Source organism: Drosophila tropicalis, unplaced genomic scaffold (genome assembly GCF_018151085.1).
Source record: "Drosophila tropicalis isolate 14030-0801.00 unplaced genomic scaffold, ASM1815108v1 contig_463, whole genome shotgun sequence".
Taxonomy (NCBI): Eukaryota; Metazoa; Arthropoda; class Insecta; order Diptera; family Drosophilidae; genus Drosophila; species Drosophila tropicalis.
This window is the reverse complement of record NW_027172929.1, coordinates 3,218,398-3,244,675: the sequence shown is the minus strand read 5'-3', so window position 1 is coordinate 3,244,675 and position 26,278 is coordinate 3,218,398. Positions and strand designations below refer to the sequence as shown.

General features: G+C 37.3%; 5 protein-coding genes across 8 annotated transcripts; 2 read left to right on the top strand and 3 right to left on the bottom strand.

Annotated features, from left to right (window-relative positions):
* Positions 1–49: 49 nt before the first annotated feature.
* Positions 50–8,292, bottom strand: AcCoAS (acetyl coenzyme A synthase). Its single transcript, XM_068286878.1, has 5 exons — positions 7,715–8,292; positions 2,198–2,936; positions 1,948–2,102; positions 1,705–1,873; positions 50–1,642 (listed from the first exon to the last, which is right to left on the bottom strand). Exons 1-5 carry the CDS (start codon positions 8,023–8,025, stop codon positions 1,004–1,006), a joined length of 2,013 nt encoding a protein of 670 aa, XP_068142979.1. The 5' UTR covers positions 8,026–8,292; the 3' UTR covers positions 50–1,003.
* A 1,327-nt stretch (positions 8,293–9,619) lies between these two features.
* On the bottom strand, positions 9,620–11,941 carry ppl (pumpless). Its single transcript, XM_068286850.1, has 3 exons — positions 11,595–11,941; positions 11,221–11,499; positions 9,620–11,157 (listed from the first exon to the last, which is right to left on the bottom strand). The coding sequence occupies exons 1-3, from the start codon at positions 11,719–11,721 to the stop codon at positions 11,057–11,059; spliced, it is 507 nt and encodes a 168-aa protein (XP_068142951.1). The 5' UTR covers positions 11,722–11,941; the 3' UTR covers positions 9,620–11,056.
* A 1,018-nt stretch (positions 11,942–12,959) lies between these two features.
* Positions 12,960–18,346, top strand: Chro (chromator). The gene is given in 7 exon segments (XM_068286960.1): positions 12,960–13,111; positions 13,834–13,914; positions 14,025–14,465; positions 14,698–14,864; positions 14,866–15,675; positions 15,815–17,207; positions 17,274–18,346. Coding segments are annotated over 6 exon segments (2,967 nt in total). The 5' UTR covers positions 12,960–13,111; positions 13,834–13,856; the 3' UTR covers positions 17,372–18,346.
* A 405-nt stretch (positions 18,347–18,751) lies between these two features.
* On the bottom strand, positions 18,752–21,060 carry LOC137574597 (tRNA (cytosine(72)-C(5))-methyltransferase NSUN6). 2 transcript variants are annotated; one of them, XM_068286962.1, is made up of 3 exons: positions 20,517–21,060; positions 20,166–20,288; positions 18,752–20,074 (listed from the first exon to the last, which is right to left on the bottom strand). In XM_068286962.1, exons 2-3 carry the CDS (start codon positions 20,229–20,231, stop codon positions 18,815–18,817), a joined length of 1,326 nt encoding a protein of 441 aa, XP_068143063.1. In that variant the 5' UTR covers positions 20,232–20,288; positions 20,517–21,060; the 3' UTR covers positions 18,752–18,814. The 2 variants fall into 2 exon arrangements, with proteins under 2 accessions (XP_068143063.1, XP_068143064.1); XM_068286963.1 differs by lacking the exon at positions 20,517–21,060 and having other exon boundaries at positions 18,752–20,088; positions 20,166–20,198.
* Positions 20,566–25,741, top strand: Arf1 (ADP-ribosylation factor 1). 3 transcript variants are annotated; one of them, XM_068286964.1, is made up of 5 exons: positions 20,566–20,708; positions 22,818–23,145; positions 23,224–23,333; positions 23,538–23,663; positions 24,597–25,741. In XM_068286964.1, exons 2-5 carry the CDS (start codon positions 22,998–23,000, stop codon positions 24,759–24,761), a joined length of 549 nt encoding a protein of 182 aa, XP_068143065.1. In that variant the 5' UTR covers positions 20,566–20,708; positions 22,818–22,997; the 3' UTR covers positions 24,762–25,741. The 3 variants fall into 3 exon arrangements, with proteins under 3 accessions (XP_068143065.1, XP_068143066.1, XP_068143067.1); XM_068286965.1 differs by lacking the exon at positions 20,566–20,708 and adding an exon at positions 21,109–21,248; XM_068286966.1 differs by lacking the exon at positions 20,566–20,708 and adding an exon at positions 21,403–21,424.
* Positions 25,742–26,278: the final 537 nt, after the last annotated feature.

The following is a 26,278-nucleotide window of genomic DNA, read 5'->3' as shown; positions in this document are numbered from 1 at the left end:
TTTGTTTTTTGTTATTTGTTTCTGTTGCAGCAGTAACTTCAATGATATGTTTTCGTTGCGGCAAGTCTTCTGACCATATAACATATATATATATTGTATATATTATGTCTAGTATAAATCGTATATAGGAATGATATTTGTTTTTTGTTTTCTTCTTTTGTTAGCAACATTGATATGTATCGTTTTCTTTCAATCTTACAGGCTAAAAACAAAAAAAAAAAATGATAACAAAATTGTTGTACCATTTCGCGCGATCCTTATATATTGGATTGGAGGAGTGTCTGGCTGTCTCTCTTTGGCTAAAAGTTTATCCACATCAGGTAACATAAATTAGATAAGAAATTCGAACATACATAGAAACTAATAAATCAATATATGCTCTGTGTGTGTGTGCTTGTGTGTGTCTGTGTGTTTTTAAGTAATATTTTGTTACTATTTTGTTTACTGGAATCATGTGTTTATATATTTCATTTAGATATATATAAAAATTCTACTAAAATTACATACATAATCAACAATATAAATTTATAATTAAATTTGTTTTTATCACAACGAATTATAGCAAAAACTTAAATTCTAAAAACAAATAATCTACACATACAACGAAAATAAATCAAATTCATGACGACGTGCTCAAAATTATTAGTTATCTACTTACTATACAGTGGGATATAGTTACAAATACATATAGCCAATTCCACAAAAAAAAAAAAAGAAAAAAAAAGACACTATTTAAAGACAAAGAAAAACACAAAAGAAATATCAAAAGTACAAAAAAAAAAAAAAAAAAAACATCAACAAGAAGTTATTAAGTTTCCTGTCATGGATTTACTTACGCACTTGGTTTTAAAGAGACTTAATAACTAAATTGTTGTATCAAGTAGTAAGTAGTAAGTAAATAAGTAAGGTTTTGGGGGGGAGATTTACATGTTGTTTGTTTAGCCAAAAAATGCATAGAAATAATGGCAAAATCGTGGCGCATAGATTGTGTGTGGGATGCCATCTACTTGGCCTCAATGGGACGATTGGCGAACAACTGTTCGACAATTTGCTCATCCGCCAGGGTCGAGGTGTCGCCCACATTGCGATCGTTGACGGCTATTTTACGCAGCACACGACGCATAATTTTACCAGAGCGTGTCTTGGGCAAACCGGGAGCATTTTGTATAACATCTGGCATGGCAAATGGTCCGATACGTTCACGTACCATTTTCTTGAGGTCCGCTATTAGTTTCTGATCGAACTTCTCGTTCTCATTGGGCGTAATGAAGCAATAGAGGCATTCCCCTTTAACCGGATGCGGGCGGGAGACCACAGCCGATTCGGCGACACGGGGATGTTCGGTTAGAACCGATTCGACCTCGGCTGTTGACATCAGATGACCAGAAACATTTAACATATCATCGACACGTCCAGTGATCCACAAATAGCCATCCGCATCGCGACGAGCCCCATCACCGGTGCAATAGTAGCCAGGGAATTTGGAGAAGTAGGTGTCCTCGAAGCGTTCATGATTGTTGTACAGAGTGCGCATCATGCCGGGCCAGGGTTGTGAGAAAACCAAATAGCCCTCTCCTTCGCCCTTAATCTCAATGCCGCATTCATCAAGCAGAATAGGCTTGACGCCAAAGAATGGGAACGACTGTGAAGACAAGTTGAAACATTAATTCAGCACACTGTCGAAGAATAACCATCATCACTTACAGCCGATCCTGGTTTCATCGGTGTGGCACCGGGCAGTGGAGTTATGACATGACCACCGGTTTCGGTTTGCCAAAACGTATCGACTATGGAGCACTGCTCTTTACCAATATAGCGATAGTACCAGAGCCAAGCCTCTGGATTGATGGGCTCACCAACGCTGCCAAGGACTCTACGTAAGGACATTGAATATATTTATGGATAGTTAGTTTTGCTGTAGAACCCATTATGAGGGAGGAAACTTACTTAAGACCACTTAAATTATGCTTCAGCACGGGTCCTTCGCCAAACTTCATCAAGGCCCGAATGGCCGTTGGAGCCGTATAGAACTGAGTGACCTTGTATTTGTCAATGACGCTCCAGTAGCGATCATTACCAGGAAAGAATGGAGTCCCCTCGAACTGGAAAATTGCAATGTGAAGAAAAAACAAAGCACTTTACTAAGGCCGCACACATCGACAATCTAATCGCAAATCAATCTGAATCATGTACTCACAATAACCGAAGTGGCACCATTTGCCAATGGGCCATACACCACATACGTATGCCCGGTAATCCAGCCCACATCGGCTGTACACCAATAGATATCCCCAGGCTTGTAATCGAAGACAATCTTGAATGTGGTCGCCGCATACAGTAGATAGCCCGCTGTTGTATGAAGGACACCCTTGGGTTTGCCAGTCGAACCACTCGTATAGAGCATGAATAGTGGATCTTCGGCATCCATCCATTCGGGATAGCAGGCTGGCTCTTTGTCCTCCATTTCCTCATGCCACCAATAGTCGCGATCGTCGGTCCAGGGTATCTCTTCCTCCACATGATCCGGTTGGCAGGGTGTAACCCGCTTCAAATGCGACACCACAATGCATTTCTCCACCGAATGGCCCATCTCCTCGGCCTTCTCCAGGGCCGTATCGCAGAGTGCCTTCAGATAGAGCGGCTTCTCGCCACGCCAAGCCCCATCGGCGGTGATCAATAGCTTGGCCTTGCAATCGACCAGACGCTCGGCGAGCGAATCGGGCGAGAAACCAGCAAAGACAATGGAATGTACGGCACCAATACGGGCACAGGCCAACATGGCAATGGGCAACTCCAATATCATGGGCATGTATATCGAAACGCGGTCACCCTTCTTAATGCCATGATCTTTCAAGACATTGGCAAAGCGGCAGACCTCCTCCAACAGTTTGCGGTAGGTAAGACCGCGCGAATAGTCATCGGGGTGGTTGCCCTCCCTGTGGAAACAGACGACAACAACAAAGCGACACGACAAGAATGAAAACCCACGAGGAAGCAATACTTATGTATATAGTATATGTATGTACATATGTAGGTATGCTATATACATAGTACAGACATAAGTGTAGGCAGTAGGTTATATTATTGCCTACCGAGCACTCTCTGATTCTGGCAATTCGCCCAATTCCTCAATCAAATACCTCCCCCCATCCCCACTTAAGCTCTCAATTATATCATTTACAGCAATTTGAGGTTTCCTAATTGCAACTTAATTCGATTGGGCATAATTTTTCAAAGCCACTCTCTTTGTTTTTGTTCTTGTTTTTGTTTCTTACAATTAGCAACATTAAAGTCTATAGTAGAACCCAAGCTTATGTATATTCTTGATGTGTGGGGGCCATTTACCCAGACACCCAGCTGCACCTGTCACTCTCTACAGTTGTCGACAAAATTATGCTGCCTACGAAGTTCTTAATTGGAAAGTTTCTTCCTTCTGCCCCTCTCCCCGCGCCCTACCAAACTTGATCAATAATTATAAAGGAATCGCAAATGTTTTTTCTTTTCTCAGATAAGTAGAATCTTAATCAATTTGCTAGCGGAAACGTAGATAATTTCTGAGTAAAACAGACAAACCATATACTTAGATAAAGAAATTAGAATTAAATGTGATATAGAGAGTAGTGCATATTAAACGATAAGCAATGACAATTAAAAAGCGAAGGAAAAAAACCCCCCAAAAACAATTTTCAAGTGATTAGAGAGAAATTGAAAAGTGTTAATCTCCGGTGTTCAATAACTTGTTAATCTCACTGTGTGGACTTTTAGTTGTAGTAAAACCCAAATACATTAAATTTAACAATTAAATGTAAGACTAAACAAAAGCTTTTAGCAACAGTTTCTCGCTACAAACAAAAGCAAATACATATGTACATACATACAGAAAAAATAAGATCACCAAAAAGTCGTGACTGAACCAAGTTGTAGCGGATATATCTATGTAAATTGGAACACCAACTCAGGTTGAAGGCCAAGAATCTAAAAGAGAGCGAGAGAAAGCAATTGGCTTAAAAGGTAAACAAGGTTCTATGACCAACAGCCAACCGATCGACTGACCGCCCACCTGTCTAGACCCGAATTTACCCTTGTATATGTGCACTTCAAATGACTCAAAAGAAACAGAAACAACAAAAACTATACAATACAAAGGAGTATAAATCATAGATCGCCAAATGACCAAGCAATCTAAATAGAATATACATATATAGTACACATACTAGGCCAGCAATAACCGATAAGAATTAGCCGGTCCCGGTCGGTCGTAAAGCGTTTCGGTTGGCATCGGTTTTTTAGATTTGTTTCACGGGGGCGTATGGCGAAAGGGAAGAAAGCAGGAAGAATACAACAAATAATATATTGTGACGTATTCCTTGGGTTATTTTTGGTTAAAGTGAACAAAGTTCAATTCACATGTACATACAGACATACATACATAGACTGGTTGATTGGTTGGCTAACATTTGAGCATTTGTTGAAATTATATTAACATTTCGGCGTAATACTTGTATGGCAAATTAGTAAGATGATAAAAATAAATAAAACACGCATCAACCAGCCATCGATGAAATACATAAATCAACTTTCCCTTGAAATTTCCTGAACATTGTGTTTGGCTGAGTGTGTGTAACATTAGTGCTTTTCAAACTGTAAGACCATCCGCTGTTAATCGCTTCTCTTCAAGGGCAAGGCAGCGCAACAGTTTAACAGCTGATGTTGTTGTTGTTGTCTAACTGTGTACAGTTTCAATAGCACTGTGGCGCCTTATCATCACAATTGGGAATATATTTTTTGGTATGTGCGTGACTAATTATGTTTTTTTTTTTGTTTTGGCGAGAATAACCGCCAGGGAAATGTGGCGCGACACATTTATGTAGGTATTTAATTCCATTCCTCTCAAGTATGTGAGTTTTCAATTGGGAAGTACTCACTTACTAGCCAATCTAACTTTAAGTGTAATCTCGCCGACAAATCGGTAGACAAGAAATTTTCCATGCATCGGCAAGACGCGTGGCCATGGCAATGGAAACGAAGCAAAGAGTGGAAGAAAAACCTTATCAAAAATCACAAAATATTCTTATAAACATACATATGTATGTATGTATGTACATACATATGTATGCTGCTGGCTAGCTAGTGGCTAACTAACGGCCTCTCATGCACGCGTCTGTGTTATTTTTATTATCTAAACATTAACAGCTGTTAAATTCGCGTGTCTAAATGAAATTGGAATCGAATGTTTTTGGTTTGTTGCCGACGACGCCGGGGCTAACTGTAGGTGCCCTACAGTTTGAAAGACATTATCGTATGATCAAACAGCTGATGCTGTTGCGGCTGGAATTTTATGTTAATTTCATCTTACATAATATAACGTTTTGGGGCCGAAAGATAATATACATAAACTTCAAGCGAGAAATGGAAGGGAATTGTCTAAACTCGAATGTGCTTAGTAAAAATACCCACTTAAGATAAGATTTATAAATATATATAAGTTTTCTGTAAAATGATTGTACTAACATTAATCATTTAGAATGATTCCCCCATGACTAAGAGTATCTCTATTTATGTACATACATACATAAATATTTTGCACTGTGCAAACTATTTCGATAAATGGATATACCCGTTTTTGTTTTCTGTTTGCAAAAGGGTGTTCTTTATATTAGAATTACAGGTGTTTACAGATCTATCTGGCTCTATCTCTCATTAGCAGTCATTCCTCTCTGCCACATGGAATTTGAGTGACCGGAGAGAGTGTGGGGATGAATCAGACGAACCAAATCGTTCGATCGCGTGATTTATAGAGTGCTTTCCAAACTGTGATTACCATGTTCAATTACTCGGAAGGAGTATTTGAAAGTTTACACAAAATCGATCAACATTTCTTGATCTGGGTGCAATTCTTTGGCCCAGACTGACTGACACACTTTTCAATAATGAATATCAAGAAATATTTTCTCATTGTATTTATTGTTCGCCATCGATTTGAATAAACAATTTTGCGCGCCGACGACTTTGCTGCCTTGTCAAAAGCGCTTACATAATATAATGGAGGCGCTCTCCAAACGTTTTTGTGTATATAATTTGATTTAATTTCATTTCATTTTGGAAACGAATCCGAAATCAAAACGAAACGATACGTCAATGGATTGCGTTCAGGCCAAAATTCAATATATGTACATATTATCTCAGTCTAAGTGAAACGTTTTGCCTTAAAAAGGGGCATTAATTATTACTCATTACCTGCAAATTGGGCTTACCACTCATAGCACACACGCACACCCACCCACACGCACACACACACACACACTTAATCAGGAAGATAGTATAGAGAACAGAACAGAAAACTATTCTATTCTATGGTTATTTTATCTTATCAGCAATTTAGAAAGCGAGGACGACAGTGAAGCAGATTGTGCACATTTTTGCTTTTTTCTTTCTTTATTTTTCCGATAGCCCTCTTTCTAATACCCTCCCACCTTAACTCCCTCCCCTCCGCTCAGTCAACATTCAATAGTTCAGTGTTAGTTGGTTTGGGGGAGGGGGGGGCGGCTTTTGAAACTCTCTTTCTAATGACCTTCCCGTTTACCTGACTTTCATTTGCATTTCACTTACACACACGCGCCTTGAACAACAACAACAGCAGCAACAGCAACAGCAATAACAAGACAATTTTACGTCCGTGATAACCTCAGATAACCGCATTAATATGGTATTAACATTTGTTTAACAGCCCCAACAGATGATGATGATGCCCCAATGAACGATGATGCTGATGCTGATGATGAGATGGTAATGATTTTGAACTTTGACTTTTGGGTTTTGGGAAAACAAAAATATTGATTTTAATTACGTTGTGAGTGGCCCTTTGCAAGTGCCACCCAAAGTGCAACAAATATAAACACAATTCTGATGAATACATATTACTTAATATTTGCTTTTACATTGTTATTATTTGTTGCCAACTCCCACCTAGTTATTTGCATTTCAAGTATTTGCTGTTGAATTGAATGTATTTATTTGCAAATCAATAATCACACAACAAAAAGAAACAAAGACACACTTTAAAGGAAATTGATTTAGTTTTTTCGACCAGGTCAGAGTCAATACAAAAACACTCATGGAAAAAGGGGGCCACAATTTGGGGACGCCCCTGAAGTATTTAAAGCTTGACCCTGACATTGACCTAGCCGAAGCAACGGCAGACATATGATATATACAAACTTATACATACATATATGTATGTATGTATATATGTTCATATGTGTAAATAAAACCCGACAGAATGAATGCTAGTTAAAACTGTTGACAACAATTAACTTCTACTGTTAATTCAACTGTCATCATCATATTGAAATGCGCGCCTAAATGTGTTAAATTATCTTTTAACAATTAGAGCAAACAATAATGGCTTTGCATGTTGTAAACTTGCAATTTACTTTGACCTTAAAGCAACCCTCTTCTGCTCACCACCCCCTTTTTTAAGGACCATTGAAAGAACATCTGTTTTTTCCTTTCGGTGGCTGCGCAGAAAAACATTCCTTGCTAACCTACCTACCTACAAACATCCACGTACCTAAAAGGACCTACGTCACGACAGTTTCATAACCACCAACAAGAAGAAAGAAAAATCGATAGTGTTATCCTTCTTTTGGTTTCACACAACCGAAGCTCAGTTTGCCCTTTTGAGGAGAGTTATTGTTTAGTTGTTTGTACTCACCAGTAATAGGCTATTTGATCGCCCAATCCGTTACGGACATTGCGATCTAACAGATTATAGCAGATATTGGTGGAGGCTCCTGCCATCCATTTAATTGAAATGGGTCCTTTGGAAATATTGAAATTATATTGCAAAAATTTCTCTGGATCAGCTGGTGTTTCCCAATGGAATTGTTTGGCCACACGTGACCAAAATTCCGAAGGATTATCCAATGACTCCTGATAGAATTTCTTGTATTCATCGAAACTGGATATGTAAGCCTTTTGACTAATGGCTGGATTTGGTTCGTATATTGATTTTTCTGCTGGCATTTTGATGTGTTTCTCTGTTTTTAATATGTATATTTGTATATCCTGGTCTGATTTCCTCCTTCTTCCTTCTTGTAAGGCAATTATCCCTTTTTGTTTGTATGGTGCACTTGCGGTGTGTGTGTGTGTGTGTGTCTCTTGTGTTGTTGTCTATGTTTATTTTGAGTAAGTGTTAAGGTTTTTGTGTGTGTTTTGGTTTCTCGAGCAGCACGCTGTGTTTTTAGTGTGTACCGCACGGAATGAGTTCAATTTGAGCACTGTCAGTTTGAAACGAGCACTGCCAAGCTTTTCGCATTCGTTTCGTAGAGCTTTTTTGGCGAACGACTAACGGCTACGAACCAAGCACTGTGGTCTGTTTACCTGGAAACAAACAGATGGAAATTCAAAATATGAACGTATTATCAGATTGTTCTCTCCCTCTCACTCTCTCACACTATCTGTTATAAAGGAATATATTTTCGAAACTTTAGAGTTTCGCGGTTTCGAAACCAAATAGGCTTTCGGATGGCCATGTGACATTATCTTTTAGCATCATCGCATGGTTCGACAGACGTCCGCTGACATCAACATCGACATGGACTTGGACGATTTCATCCTTATCACAATCACGGCATAAAATTTCCAGAGAGGTAGGTGTGTGCCCCGTCGTCTGTAGATTTCTTCGTTAATCAGGTGATGCCCGGGTCCGACTCCGACTCATATTGCTGATTGAACATGAACATGGATTCGGCGTGTGCCGTCCATATGTACATATGTATGTACATATGCCAAATGTATCAGCCTATAACAATCGTCTCGACAACAAAAATTCTGATTGTGTCAAGTGTGCGAGCAAAATGGCAATGAGAGGAAATTTCAGGGTTCTAGTTAAGTTCCGTATCGTCTGGATTTTTTTCGGTGTTTTTTTTTTTGTTTTGTTTTTGTTTTTGGTGCTTTTATCAATATCCGCGATTCAAATCGTAGGCAATATAATAATAACTAGAGGGCCCGACAATAATTCGGCTATCCCGAATTTTTCATACACTCCCCAGAGAAAGTTCATAAGTTCTAAGATTTTGCATCGAAGTTAGTCCTTGGAGTTTGGCTTCATAAAAACCATCTTAGTAATGGAGAAAATCAATTTTACTTTATTTCATTTGGCTGTTTCATGAAATGCTTTCAAAATAGTTTCAAAAACCCTTTTTTAGATGTTAGATGACAATTTGTTTTGAAATAACAAAAAGCCATTTGAAAATCGTTCAAAAGTAAAATGGATTTAATGGATTGTTTCTGAACTTGGCCAATTACTTGCAGAATTCAATAAAAATAATTCATATTTTTATAGCAATTTTTTACTAACAATAAAATTTGAAAACAAAATATTTGTAAATACAAACTCAATTTCTGTAAATTTTAAGTGTGTGTTAAAAAAAAAAAACATAGGAATTACAAAAAATATATATTAAAACCAGTTTTAAAACATTTTTCTATGAAAATTTCAGACAACAAATAAAGTACTTGAAAATTGTATAAAAAGCGAAAAGTAAAGGAAAAGCAGGAGTTTAGAAAACATTTTAACCCCTTTTTTTAAATTTTTTGATTGATAATTCCAATACAATTAATATAATATACATATGCATGGTTTTAATTAGTTGTAGAGATATGGCCAAATATTGAGATTTCGCTTAAGACAATGAAGTTATTAGTTAATAAATCCATTCTAACTTAGTTTAGACAATCTAAAAAACACTTTAGTTCAGACAAATATAGAATGAACGATATTAATCTTAAAACTTGTTTCAAAAATTTACATAATACACTTATATCTGGAGTTTTTGTCGACATATAACACATTATCAACTATAAGCCATGTATTCTATCAAATTTTTGATTTCATTGTTTTTAACAATGGCCCGCAGTTTAAAGTTGGTCGGTAAAGTTAACATTTTATATACATAGATCTCTGAATTATGCGAGTGACTAGATCTTAATGAAATTACCTTAAAGATATGCAAAACAAGTTACAACAAATTATATACATACATTGTTTCTTATTTTATTTATTTGCTTTTAGTTAATATTTATGCATAGATTGAGAGAGTTTTTTATACCTCATTCAAAACGAGTAAAAGAGACGCAAGAAACACACTCTCTCTTTCACCTTCAAGTCACATTCACTCAATTCAGCAAGTAGCAATTAAAGTAACAAAAAATAGCTCAAGTTACACAAGTTTTTAATAGTTCTTGATATTTAGAACAACTTAATTTTTGGTACAATTTCAATCTGTCACATTTGACAGTTGTCGGTCAATTGACATTGACAAGAGATTGACACTTCAACTTGACAATTGGAGCAGAGAAAGATGACAGTTCATAAGTCATTTTCCATATCGATTTTGTGTTTTCACATAATTCATTATATCAGATGTTCCCAAATTGGTGTTTTAGCTGATTTTCAAAGCTCACATTGCAACGTTGTCTTGGGACAACGGTGCCAGAAGACTCCTAACGAGTCTTGGAGAGTCGTTTGGAAGCTTGAAGGCTTTATAAACTTTAGCTGGTTTTAATGTTTCCAATATTTACATACGTATGTAGCCTGAATTCTTTGGTCGTGAACTTCAATAAAAAAAATGAATAAAAATACGAACCCGGATAGCTAGAATCAATAGATGTACAAATTTCGTTATTTGGCAATTGAGTCGGGTTAAACTTGATTGATTTAGCTGTAATCTAAGAGCATGACTTCTCTCTTGCTGTCGTTCTCTTAAATTCTTATCTCTTATCAGTAAGGCAGTTTCCATGGGGGGATCTGTCGCTAGACAGGCAACCCGCAGGTCATCATTCCCAGCAACGTAGATTGTTATTTTTGGGCTTTATAGTTTATTTTTGCTTCTTAAATGCAACAACAATGTGGAGGATCGTGGTGTGGTGTATGAGTTCAATGATAATTGTGGTGGGATGAGTTTGAGAGATAACAAATGTGTGGAAATCTTTTAATGGCGGTTTCCATTTGCCATTTTCTTGTTTTGGCTTTTAATTTCCACTTTATTCTTCTCTAATGATCGGCACTGGAGCTTAGGAAGGTCTTGTATTGTTCTTCAGTCATAAGTTTCTCGTACTCTTGAGGATCCTTTAGCGAGACTTTAAAAAGCCAGCCTAAAAAAAAGAGATATGTTAAGAATTAGAATGGGATCAATCGAGCATAAGCCATGGACATACCCTTATCGTAGCAGCTTGTGTTAACCAGAGCTGGCGTATCCTCCACATGAGCATTCTTTTCTGTTACCTTGCCACTTACAGGTGAATACACCTCACTGGCTGCCTTCACACTTTCAAGAGCTCCGCATTCGTCGTCTTGTTTGAGCTCTGTTCCGGGTTCGGGAAGTTGGGCAAAGACTACATCACCCAAAGCCTCTTGGGCATAACTGGAAATGCCCACGATGGCCTTGTTGGCATCCAGAAGTTCCACCCATTCGTGTTTGTCTGTATAACGACGCTCTGCAGGAGTGAATAAGAGATTGTTACACAGTTTAAGATACATTTGCCAATCGCTCCAAAACTGTATGCAACTGTTGCATAAACTGTCTATTTACCTTTATCCAACATATTGGTAATATGAAAACTACGCCATTGACCTATGGCAAGGGGCGTGGCAGAGGCCCGCATGTGTCGCGCAGCAACCTGAGCACCGAAACGTGCGAATTTCTTAATAAAAACCATAGTACTTGTATATTATAGAAATAGCCGCTGCCGCTGCCTCTGCTCCCTTGGGCTTGTGATTCAAAAGTGATGAAAATAAAATAGTTAAGCGCTTACGTTAAACGCTCGGCTATTCTGTATTCAGTATTCAGTACTGGGAGGCAGTGACGGCCAGGCTTATCAATATTTTTTGATATTTTTATATTGAACTTTTTGTTTTTGGTTGACCCCAAGGAGGCGGGCAGAAGCAAAGTACAACAACAAATTAGAGCCGGAGAAATATCGATGTTACCGTCGATGTTATCGATTTCTTTTGCTATCAAACATCGATGTTTTTACATTGGACCAAATATTAGCAAATAAGCACATTAATTAGGACTAAAGTATAATTTTGCATCTCGATTTGCTTAATTAAATTTTTAATTAATGGCATACTTTTGGGCTTTTTCTTCTTTTAAAATATTTTGGTAAACTTTGTTTTATATAAATATGAGAATTTCCTATTTTATTAGAGATGGAAAAGATTTCAGTATTATTTTAAACTTGATTTTAATGTGTCAGGATCGTAAATGCTACGAATTATCTTTTTCAAAAATATCGACGTTCTGTAAACGGCGACGTTACTGAACATCAATTAAATCTATAGCATATTTTTAAGTTTTTATATCTTTGAACACTTTTCGGTTTGACGCTACAAACCCATCAAACTCCCATTATTTTATCCGAAAAGAAAACGCAAAAGATAAAATTATAAATATCATAGATAAAAATGAAATAAAATTACGTAATTTGTGTGACATTGTGTGTTTCTACTGATTAAACTGTGGATAATGTTAGGACAGCTGGAGAACATATTTGTAAGGGTATACAAAGGTCAGATCGGCGCATTGGTTTTTTAATTTTCTCTTAACCAGCTAGCGTTGCCACCGCGCTATCGTGAATACACCACTCACTGTGATTGGCTGACAAAGTGCTGCGCTACGCGGACGAACGGAAAATCACCCTACGCTGTACAAATGAGCACTTGAGCACTTTATTTGAAAAATTTGGGGTAAATAATTCAGTTTTCAGTGAACCTTTAACGTATTTGATGTGAAGCATTATTATTTAACTTTAAATTTATAAATTTAAAAAATTCTCTAACGTTTTTCAAGTGATAATTTTTGTATGATTTATGCTTGATGTTTATTAAATACCGCATACAAGAGTCAATACAGCCGTTCTCAAAGCATCACTGGTCTGGTTTTTAGTAAAACATTTTGTTTTTGGCATTCAGAGTTGGCGCGTGCAACAGCACACAGAGTGCGCAAAGAAAGTGTAAAAAAGTGAAAACATTTTCAAATTATTTAAATACTATATTTGCAAAAATTAATAATTTGCCACAAAAGCTGAACTTCTTTTGTACATGAAGGTGTGTGTTGTTGTGGAACAGGTTAAAAATCGTAGATCGGTCAACACCGATCGATTAGTAGGATTAAAGTGCAGATACAATGAATACTACTTTTTTAACGGCCACAATTATAACAATATAATTCCGATATATCTGAGTCGATTACAAACTATGAGGATATGGATAGTTGAGAAAAATCGTCAATAAAATACCAATTATTACTAATCAGTTGCAGTGTGCGTTTGCATTTTAATTAACATATCTTTCGAAAATTTTTTGTGTTTCCCAGCGATAAGACATTTTGTATGCGGAAAATAGAACGTGGCTCAATAGCTACAATAATTATGTATTTCCAATCAGCTTCAATAAATATATAAAGAAAATGTATATATTTTTGTTCAATGTTCATGGTTTTTTTTCGCGCCGGTTTGCTGTGTTTTGTCTTCTATTTATTTTTGGTGTATTTTAGCTATTTTGCTTTGTGCTACTCATTCCGGCCTGCCTGCTGGCTGGTAGGTAGCTGCTGCTACACCATTACAAAATACCAAGTTTAGATAAACCTACCACACTGCGATTGTATTGCAGGCCAGAGTTGCCATATAGTTCATTTTTCTGTACTGTACTTTTTTCAGTCGTTTGCTCAAGCAGTTTCATTTTTTTTTTTTTTTTTTGTATTATTGTTTTTGTAGTAACGAACTAAATATAACAAATTTAAACAAAATTTTCAATGCATTCAAAAAAAGCTTAAGCGTCGGGTTAATGTATAATGTTGGCACAGGAGATTGCACCCACGGAAATTGGTAAACACGCAAATATTATTCGAGGTGAGTGTGAGTTTTCGCAAGAGAATTTGCAATTTGAACACCGCTCATGCCGCTGTTTAAAAATTCTCTCTCTCCCCGCATGTTAATCCTTGTTTCAAAACAAAATGTAGTCGCTCAAGAGGAATTGGCCAACATGGATGTACTCGTCTGTGGACGTTGCCTGAGAGCCTACAATTTTGTCGAGGAATTCCAAGCTCATAAGGAAGATGCGTGCGAAAAGGAGAACGCTAATCTTAAAGAATCTCTGGATACAAAACCAACAATTTGGGCATTCACCTTGTGGAAGGCCACACAACTTCATCAGCGTAAAGAAACTGCCAACTCGAATTCGTGGGCTCTATACCAGCATTGGGTGAAGCTCGAAGATAGTGTACGAGAACCGTGGATTGTGGCCGGAAAAACAATACAATCATTTGGAAAAATCGGACATGGACAATTGCAGGATATGCCAGTGCGCATTACAAAAACTGTTGTCAATCCCAGCAATAGCAACAATACTTCTAATAGCACCAATAATTCCAGTGGCAGCAGTAATAATTCATCTTCCAGACGTAAGTGTAACTATTATTAGATAGTATATATTTGATATCTTGCCAGGCAGATAGGCATTTGCAATATCAAGGTTTATTTCTAGGGATATTGTGATTAGTTTCTAAACTGTTACTCTAGTTATTTTTGTCAATTTTGTCATTTAAAGATAATAGAAAATAGGATTGCCTTTTCAATTTCGTTTTTATGATTCCTATGACAATTTCTAATGAAAATTCAATTTATATATTGCAGGATCATCTGCCGGAAAATTGCCTACATTAGCGAATCAACTAAAGGACACAGAAAATGAATGGCCAACAAAAACCAATAAGCAAGGAACACTTGCACCATTGCCTACAATTTCTACCTCCACACCGAAGGTTAACAATAACAATCGCATAGCCACACGCGTTGATACCAAAAACCGAACAATGCACCGAGGAGGCGGTTGAGAAAATTGTGGCCAAGCGTTTTAATCCACGCCGTAAGACTCATGAGTATTTAGTTAAATGGGTAGATCGATCACATCATGAAAACACTTGGGAAGCAATGGCCAATTTGGATCGTGTACCATATTTTCTACAAATGTTTGAAAAGCAATTGGCCCGACAGAAATTGACTAGAGAGAAGGGTTTGGACGCCATGAAAAGACTACAGCCACAATCCAAGACATCAGAGGCCTCCACGACTACAGCAGCATTGAACACTAGCAGTAGTCCCGGAGCAGTTTCACCACCATCACGTCCATCACGCACCTCGAAAACAAAGGCCATGGATGCCTTCAAGCAATGGGTTAACGAGAGTGGTGCCAATGAAGAGGGTTCCACCTCACCATCACCATCGTCAGCCAACGATGATGATGAGGACATAGCCGCATCTCCAACGCCGGGAGCTGGTGTTAAACGAAAACTCAATCATAGTGGCGGTTCAGTTTTAGATGGAAGTAGCATAGAGTTAGGAGATTTGGAGGAAGACTTAATACCTTCTCATACGGTTAAGCGTTTAAAAAATGGCGGTAGCTCTGTCCAGCTAAATAAACCAAGGGAGAAACCACATGAGAAATCGGCACAGGTTGCCAAAATTAATGGCAATTCATCAGCCTTTGTAGCTGGTGGAAGTCCTGCAGGAGCAGCCAATAATGAACATAAAATGGGAGAGATTATCTATACAGAAGATAGTACCAGTTCAGGCATGTTTCGTAAACCCGAAATGCCCAATACCTTGCAAATGGTAAGTGCTAAAAAAAGGGACCTTTGTTTTTATTCTAAACTTTAATACTTGCCTCACGATTAACTAAGCATAATGTTGAGTTCATACATTCCTTCTTCTTTGCATTTGTTGTAACTTTTACCATCTCATTTCGTTTTAGAAAAAAGATCGAGTGGAAGGGCCTGTACGTGTACTCGCACGCTCGGAAATTGCGGGCAATACGCGCGGTGTCTTTCGCATAGCAGGAGAACTACAACAGCCACAGCAGCAGCAGCAGACGGTGCAACATCAGAAGCAACAACAGGCCGAGGTATCACCAACAAAGATTAGTCCTGTGGGTAGTGCCAAACGCTTTGCCGTTTCAAGAGCTGTTGGTTCGGGTTCCGGATCCGGCTCCAATTCGCCCATTACTGTCGGTCAACGTCAGCAGGTATTGCGGACACCTGGCCAGCAAGCAGCCGCCATCCAGCGTCGTCCTAATCAACAGGCGCAACAACCACTGAGACAGCAGCAGCAACAACAACAAACACAATTAGCAGCTAGAGGCAAACCTCCACCCAAGATAATAGCACGAGCCGGTGCTGGAACAGTTGGAACACCTCAGCAGCAGCAACAACAGCAGCGTCAGGTTGGAAATGTTGGCAACCGATTGGTTACACCTGAACAGAAAATATTACAACTCTCGAAATCGGGCGACTTGAAGGTTACCCGCAAAGTTGTTAGTCGCGAAGATTTGCTCACTCCGCGCGCTAATCAAGTGCGCCAACAACAGCGACCACAAACAGTCCAGCAAAAGCTGGCAGTATCGTCCCAACAACAACCTCTCAGAGGTGGAGGAGGGGGACTTTTAACTCCAAAATTGCCCACCGTAGCCCGCCCTGCCGTGACCAAACCGACACAAGCCAGCATTCAGCTTCACGTACCGAAGGTAGAAGACGAGGAAGAGGAGATACAACAACATCAGGCCCAGCTGTGTCCCATAACTGGAAAATTGATTGGCCAAGAGGAATCACAGCTGAAAATGGAGCAAGAGCAGCAACAGGAACAGCAACGCGAACAGCTGGAGGCAGCGGCGCAGGCTCTGCTCGGCAATGATCAGCAAGTTCTAACCAATGAGGATGGCTCGGCATTGTTGGTGCGTGGCGAAGATGGTACTGTCTATCAGGTGGCTGGTAAAAATGCCGAGGGTCAGACAATTCTGGTGACCCAGGGCCCAGATGGAGAGCAGCAATTTGCCTATGTGGCTGCCGCTGAGGGTGATGAACAAGATGTCATATCACTTGATCATGCTGTCGCTGAGGCCGTACAGGGTGCAGCCGGCGGCACCGAGGCTCAAACTGCCGATGGTGAACAGATTCTTGTATCCATGACCGAAGATGAGCTGGCTCAACATCAGGCTGCTTTGCTGCAGCAGCAACAGCAAACGGAAATTGCAGGAGGAGTGAGTGGGGGAACTCCAGCCACAGCTCAGATACATATAACCACCTCCGATAGCGATGGCACTGAGGCACAAATACCAGCCGAAGTTGTTCAAGCAGATTTACCCTCGCCTGGTTAGTATTTGTATGATCTCTTAATCTTTTGGCAAATTTTCTAACAATTACGGATGCTTTTTTCAGGTGGCACACGACGCGTCGTCTTATTGCTGCAGGATGGCACCTTTATGATGACTGAAATGCATGAAGATCAATTTAAGACGCTGAACATCCCGACGTAAATCAATTTGAAATTAGACCCCCCTCCTCCTCCAACGCACCACACACATAAACCCTTACTACACCACCACCAACACGCCCCTCCTAGTACATCCTAGATTTAATCTTAGTCGACTGATGATTGATTATTATCAGTGATCATCATTATCATCATCACCATCAAATTCCTTGATGTTGTTGTTATCCATGCAAACGTGCAGCGACAGCAGTGCCTTCTCTTTCTTTTCCATGGCTAAATTCTCTATATAAAGAAAAGATCTCCGCACATATTGTCGCTGTTTTCCGCATCCAGCATCAACACATCGGTTGAAAAGCAAAGAGATAACGCAAGAAGAAAGAAAAAATCGTAAGAAAAAAACCAAAAAAAAAAAAAAGATGAGAAGGAAAACAATGAAGAACCCTTCCCATTCTAAGTCTATTTTTATGGTCGGGGTCGCATGATCATTATCAAACTTCTGGTACAGCGGCTTCCACTTTGCATATACATATATAAATATATATACATAATAATACATTATTTACCTACCATAATAATAATAATGATAATACAATTGTAATTTGGACTACAAAATGTATTAATTTATAATAATTAATTTACGTAACTCTTAAAATGCGTTGTGTAATTCTCTTAGTAAAATGCAATTGCTTTTTGCATTTCGAGTAGGAACAATTAAAAGCGCAAAACAAAAAAAAAAAAAAAAAACAAAACAAAAACCAGAACAAAACTCAATTTGAATCGGAAATATCATCATAAAACCATTAAACTCTCGCCACACAATACCGATAATATTTATAATTAATTGTGTACTTGAACGATGTTTAAACATAAAAACTCTGACATTAAAATTCATTGCAAACATTTTGTTTTTTTTTTTTTTTTAATGAAATCATTTCCCGATAAACAAAAGAAAACAAAAAGTTAAACATAAAACAAATGAAAATACAGCGAAAATACATAAACGTACATAGTGGAAAAATATGCAATGTGTTTTTTAATTAACAAATGTAAACCTTTAGTTAAGTTAAGTTTTTTTTTTTTTTTTTAATTTTTTGTCTCGCTGTTGTTTAAGACAGACAGAGTCTTTAAAGTAAAGTTTATAGTTTTTTAATGTTTATATGAAAAATGTTTAAGCTAATAGTATGACAATCTTTTTTTATATTTTTTTTCTGAAATATGTGCATATGGATTATTTGCAGCAAACTAACATTTTGTTTTTTGTTTTTTTTTTTTTTTTTTTACCATCTATTGTGAGTTTAGCAACTTAAAAAAATTACACATCGTCAAATTTAAAACATTTGACCCTTGTCAATGCAGTAAATTTTCCATTAGAGTAATTTAAAACGTGAAAATAGACAAACAAAAAAAAAAATAGAAGTCTCGCTTTTTATACTTGAAAAAACAACTTTTATTTATTTTCTAAGAGAAATAATAATATTTGTTATTTCTATTCTGTTTTTCCAAATTTCGCTATGAAGAAACCAACAGTATCCAAATTCTGGCCAGGACCAAAACGTTGCAATAACTTGGCTTGCTCTGGATCAAAGTTCGGAAGTGACAAACCCGAATGTCCCAATCTGGGTATGGCATCGAGCAAATGAATTTGCGGAAACTTTTTCAAGGCCCATTCAACAATTTCCTCACATTCGGCTTCGGTAACAGTGCAAGTGCTGTAAACTAAAGTACCGCCAGGTCTTAACAGATGCACAGCTTGTCCAAAGAGACGACGCTGTATATTCGGATAGGATTTAAGATCTTTCGCTGTTTTGAGTTGATTGCCACATGATAGCTGCGGACGATTACCTATCCCACTGCAGGGAGCGTCCAAAAGAATGCGGTCAAAGCTGGCAGAAGAAAAGGGTGGATCATTATGCTGATCATTATGCTCCGCCAAAGCTTTGGTTGAGTCGAAAACGTGGCTTTGTATACATTTATAATGACCTATACGAGACTGCATAGCTTTGACACGACTCTTGGAGTTGTCCAGAGCCACCAGGAGTCCTTGATCCTGCATTAGTTCGGCTATATGTGAGGTTTTGTTTCCCGGTGCCGCACACATGTCCAGAACACGGTCACCGGGCTGAGGATTCAGAACACGCACGCATACCATAGATGGAAGATTTTGTAGTAAACCATAGGCATCGCTCAGATCGCCCAAAGTGGGAACTCCACTCACAGTTGCTTGCATTTCAATAGCTACGCCGCTAGGAGAGTCCTTTTGATTATTGTACAACTGGTAGCGCTGCATTTGGACTTTACCGATGCCTATGAAAATCTTTTCAGGGCTCTCGTAACGTGTTGCTGTACCTCGCTTGCAATTGCCTTCAACGTCAGCATAGACATCCACACATTCATAAAGTTGAGTTCCAGTTTCCATGGCCAAAACTCCAGGAGCATAAATATGGGAACCGCGTAACAAAGCAGCCCCACAACTAGTATCCACAATAATCTCACGGCGAGTCGTAGAGGGTTGGCATATATCAGCCGTGTTTTCAGAACTTTGATTTTTAAGGGGATTTATGCAGACCATTTCGGGTATATCCGGTATGCGAAAAACAGTAGGCGCTCGCTGGCCATAGCGATCTACAAGGGTCTGCTCAATCTTATGTAAGTAATCCTTTGGATCAATGGTCAAAGTGTTAACCCGATACGTTGTCAAACTAGGCGCCTGACATAGCCACTCCAAAAGTTCCGGCAGAGCGGAAACCTATAAAATATAATCTGTTTAAATTGAATTTTTAATTTATTGCGAGAGTTGTCCTGCAACTAAACACTGAATAACGGTTTTCTATACTTACATTTATTTTGAGAAGTTCCTTTTCCAACTGTGGTTTTCGCAGAAAAGGAGTTTTCGGATAAAACATTTCTTCCACCAGTTTAATAAATAAATCTCTTTACTAATTATTTATTCGCTGTTACTGCTGCAAACAATTGTTAAAAAGGTAAGTTTTAGATTCAACCAATTTTTTGAATTTTTTAGTATTTAAATAGATTAGTTTATTTGAAGTATTTGTGTACTTGCACAATGAAAGCTATTTTAAAAATGTCGCCGATAAATAGGGTCTTTGGTGTCTATCGATAATCGATAAATGATGTCTAGTCGTCAAAAGTGACCATCTCTGAAAAAAAAAACCTACAACTCAACATACCGGCCTCGTTCTCTCTCTCTCTCGACGTGGCAGCGGTGAGTTTTTGTCTGTGTCGGTAATTTGGTGAGTTTGCAGTTTTTTCAACGTCAAGCACGGCCAGTTTTAATTCGCTCTGTGAATTTCCGACGTTTCCAGGCAGATATATTTTTTTTAAAATTTCTATTTAAAGTTGTGTGCATTCGGAATTAGTTGGTTCGTATATTCGTCTACACTCGTAGTACTAAGTGGTTTATTGCTATTTTGTCGTATTTAGAAAAACATTTTAACAATGGTAAAAGCAAAGAAGAAACTATGTTTTTTATGTGTGTATGTGTGTGTGTAGGGAAATACAACACGACGGTTGCGTGACTTTGGTCTTGGAGAATTAGGGATGAAAGCGATTGCAGTATATGTTTGTGTGTGTGTGCGTGGGCTTTAGTTGGAAATCTTTTTACTTTACAAGTTCATCAATAAATGGCGTAAAATCATTTTATTATATGATATGAGTATTGTTAAGATCTTAAATTTATTGGCGGATTGGAACTTTCAGCTGAAAATTAAGCACAGCCGCTTATCTGTCGATTGTAACACATAATGTATCCATAAATTATCGAAATAAGTATGGCCAAAGTTCAAAAGAATTTACGGTCACACTGTCACTGATTTCGTGTGTGGTGTGTTTTGTTGATCAGCGGAAAGAAAGTTAAAAGGAAAATTAACTAAGAATCCAACACAGAAATCGCATCCTAAACGGTAAAGTTAAAAGTGTAAAGTGGCATACATAAGAATTTTGAGCATCAAAGTGTTAAACAATTATAAAATCCCATTCATACTAGACAAAACAAGAGAAAGCCGCATTCGGGGACGGCATTCGTAGCAAGTCGAAAAGAAAGAAGAAAAACGCCATACGTCGCCGTCATCATTTCTTGGTACTCTCTTGCACACACACACACACACACACATCTATATACAAGTACACGCACACTAGTTCTACGAAGAAATTTTTTAAGGCTTTTTTTTTATAAATGATATAAAAACTAGACATTTTGTCGTCTAGAAAGTAGAAAGAGTAATACCAGTACCAGAGGCATATTAAAATATTGTTTCCATTTTTTTTTTACTTTTCGATTATTCATCATTTTAACAAAACGCACACACACATTCAAAGCATGTCTGTGTGTGTGTAAGTGAGTGAGTGAGTGAATGCGAAGTCTAGGCAGAGGGAGGGGAAAAAAAGTTGCTACGTGTAGTTTTTGTCTTTTTCCATAAGTTTCATTGAATTTTCTTGCATTGAACATTTGCTCAAGGAAACCCTAATATAATATGAAAATAAAAAATGAGTGCTTCTTTAATGTAGATGTCCATTTTTTCCTCTGTGCTGCGCATTTTGATTCGTTGGCAACGCCATGACAGATGAGTTCTGTGTTGGCTAAGGAGAAGGAGGAGGTGTGCAGAAGGTAGGGTATTGGTGGGAGGGGCTCCAGAGAGAGAGAAAGAAAAGCAACGGAGGCGGTCGCGGCTACTTCCACATAGTAGTAGTTCTTCAATTTAACAATTTTTTAATTGAATTTTCAACACAAAAAGTAGCGCGCTCTGGTCATCATTGTCCTCCTCAGAGATCCCAATGTGCCTGCCTTCTGCTGACTCATCATACAACAACAACAATTCACTTAAAGTTCATGTAAAATTTGCCTTGTTTTATTTAATAATTTACGCGCTTTTATGGTTTATGTGTGGTGTTCTTAAATGAGAGGCGGGCGGAGTCGTCGTCTCCATCATTGTCGTCGTTGTCGTCGTCGTCAGCGAAAAAAAATCAATATCTTATCAGTTAGTAGCCAGCAAGCCCACCCAGCGCCGCGCTTCGTTGTCGTCGTCCATTAACAAAGCTTGCCAAATGAAGTCCAAAACTGAAGGCGGCGAACGCGTTTGTTAAAATTTTTTAATTATGTAAAAAGAAAAACAAAGAAAGGGTATTTTCAATTCAATTCGCTTGTCTATTGGTAATAATTTCATAATTTTGCAACTCAGTTTATTCAGCTCAGGTGAACAGGGGAAGATAGAGAGAGTCGGATTAACACGTCAGAGCTTGAAATCTCAGTAGTCAACACGAGAGCTCATCAGTTCAGTCAAGTCAGTTAGCATTTGCCACAATTGTCATACAGTTGTTGTTTTTGTTTATTTGTCTCGAATTCCTGTGATTCCTGGAGCACAAAAAACAGCTGTTTCGTATTGTGCGCCATATGTCAATAAGACAAGTCGACTAATTGCATTAAATTTCATTCTGTATTTATCATCACTTTTATTATTATTATTCTCTTGTAGATTCTCCTCCTAGTTGCGAGCCGCACACACACAGCTGCAACAGAAATCACAAAAAATAAAATAATTTAAATAAACAAGCACCCAACAGAGAGAGAAAGAAACAGCAGAAAAAACGTCTTCAACTTTAGTTGTGCACAACAATTCACTTCGTTCGTTCCGCCTCCTAAACGCCGCTTAGCCATGGGAAATGTATTTGCAAATTTGTTTAAAGGCCTCTTTGGTAAAAAGGAAATGAGAATATTGATGGTCGGTTTGGATGCCGCTGGTAAAACCACAATTCTGTACAAACTCAAATTAGGCGAAATTGTTACAACGATACCTACCATTGGTAAGTGAGACTAATGTGACGATCTTCTGTCCATTTTATTTATCTATTTCAATCTCTTTCTTTAACTCCTTTTCACAGGTTTCAATGTGGAGACTGTAGAATACAAGAATATTAGCTTTACAGTGTGGGATGTGGGCGGTCAAGACAAAATTCGTCCTTTGTGGAGGCACTATTTCCAAAACACGCAAGTACGTAACGACAACAGTCATATTGAACACAACGTTAAACCCAAACATGATGTTAACAACTTGTTATGATCTCTGTGATTATTCAAAGTTCATTTGTTTCAAGACGGGACTGATCTACTTGCAACTTCTGCTTCAAAATCTTTCTATCCATTCAAACTTTTGTTCTCAAATAGTGTGTGTTCTTTCCTTTTACTATTCTTACAGGGTCTTATCTTCGTTGTCGATAGCAATGATAGAGAACGTATCGGCGAGGCGAGAGAGGAATTAATGCGCATGCTGGCTGAGGATGAGCTTAGAGATGCTGTCTTACTAATCTTTGCCAACAAACAGGTATGATTAATAGTTAATATAAAATTACTTTGTTTACGAAATCGTCATAAATTTGAAGCGAAAGTGGAAAAAGCATTTTCTTTCCACATATGCATATCATTATTAGGGCTTGCAATCAAATTTAAATTACTTATTTAAAGCATTCATATTTTAGATTTTATTTGAGACGGAAGTAACTTTGACTATTGTTGATCATGGGGGGGATGAGGTCATTTAGTCAAACTAGTTTCTGAATAGTCTTTAAATATAATATAGCTATTTCAAAATCAGAGATTTTTTTATGGAAAGCGTCATAAAAGAGTGTACGTGTTCTTTAAATATTTTTAATTTTATCGCAACGTTAAACAAAAAAAACTTAGTAGTACCCTGATTGATTCACTTTCTTAAGCGAATGGACAGTGTATTGAACTTTTTACTCATGGTCTGAGTAAATGAATCACTCTGATGGGGAGGATTGTTATGATGAATCAGAGTTACGTGAATAGCGATTGAAAAAGTTTTAAGATGGTAATCCAAACGAAAATGATAGTTAGACAAGAAAGTGAAACTAAAAACGATTTTTACGAGATTTATCTATACTAAAAATAAAGAGAAGTAGGTAACTTAACTTGTTAATTAGTCAAGGTAATTTTATATGCATACCAGATTAAATTGAAAGCAATGAACTATTCCAAACAAAAAAAAAATATATTAAAAGGAAGTATTTGCAACAATAATCTATACATATTGTATGTAGGTTTGTTCGCTTCAAGTAGATGAATCATGCGATTGCGATTGCAGATAAAAGCACGTGTTATTAACCGGTTGATAAGTTCGTCGTCAATATGAAAGAGATTGCATTCGCATTCCGTGTGGGAGCGTTAGATGAACATATCTTACTTTTCTTAGTTTTTGCCAATTTTCATTCATGTCTTCTTTCTTGCTCTTTTCCAGGATCTGCCAAATGCGATGAATGCGGCTGAAATTACCGACAAGTTGGGCTTGCACTCACTAAGAAACCGCAATTGGTACATTCAGGCGACGTGTGCAACAAGCGGCGATGGTCTTTATGAGGGTCTGGACTGGTTGTCCAATCAGCTAAAGAATGCTAATCGCTAAATCCGAGCAACTAAGCAACCAACCAACAAAAAAAAAAAAAAAAATCAACAACAACACACACATATAACACACTATCACCCCCTGCCCAAAACAAAAAGAAAAAACAACAACAACACAAAAACCGCATAATTCAAATCACCAAAACTTTGATTTTAATCAAAGTCAAAAAAGCAAGCAGCGCATACACCGGGCGTGTCTACCAACAGAAAGAAACAACAACAATGGGAACCCTAGGAGCAGTAACTAGAAAGGGATAGAAAGACAGACAGCGGGATAGCGAGAAATAAAGAATCGTGAGTGGGTGAGAGAGAGAGAGAGTGAATAAAAGGAAGAGAAAAGAGAGTGTGATGAGAAGAGAAAACCGGCAACAACAACAAAAAGAGCAGAGATCTTCGCTTAATTTTTAAGGGCTTCTGTGCATTTCCAAAAAGATAAAAAACAAAAAAAGAAACAAAAATGATAAAAGAAAATAATTAGAAGAAAAAGTCCGAAATTTTTGAATTACATTTCAACAAGCAGCGCATATATATATATATATAAAAACAAAAACGAAAGCTATGTTTTAATTTTAATTTATATACACGGCTATATTCGAAAATTCAAAAAATGCAGCAACAGGCAAACAAACAAAAAGGCTAAATTCAAAAATAAAATAATAAACAACATCCATCAATAACAACAACAAGAAAAAAAAGAAGCAAAATACAACAACATACACCCTACACCAACAACAACAAAAAGAGAAGAGAAGAAAATAAGAAAAGAAAAACCAGCAGAAACGCAAAAACAAAGTATATATGGTATAAAATTGTCTTAAGTTAAGTTTTTGCCCTAGCCCTCATCAGAATATATATTTCTTTTTAATTTTATATAAATATAAAAGTAATAATAATGCGAAAACAAAACAGAAATGTAATTGTAATTGCTCTTTAAATCAACAACAACAACAAAACAAAAATACAACTTCTAAACCATTTTAATTTTTCAAACAATATTTTCATTTTGTGTCTCGATAAACACACACGTATATATATTAAAAACCTATATTAAAACGGAACGTACTATTTAAAAAAAAAAAAAAAAAAAAAAAAAAAAAACAAAACGTAATTCTAAATAAAAATTTAATAAAATATAAAAAAAAAACCGAGAAAACGTAAGCAAAAGAAAAAATATCAGTAACATCAAGATGAAAAAACACCTATCATCGTTAGAGATAGAAAGGTAAAATTTACCATCTAAAACTCCAAGAGCAGCAATTTATTTCCATTTTGTATCTCCCAATTGAGGGATTTCTATTTTCTCAATCGATATATCATATTTCTGCTTTTAACATTTACATTTAAATGTATCAATGATGTTGAATCGGAATATTGGTATAGCTAAAGAATTGTGTATTTATGAAAATAATCTATATTTATTCTTATTCCTCCAATAATCTGAGTGCTTTAGAATTTTTTAGGCCAAACTTTCTAAAAATCCTTTATATCTATCTAATTAAACTTGCATTCCACTAAAGT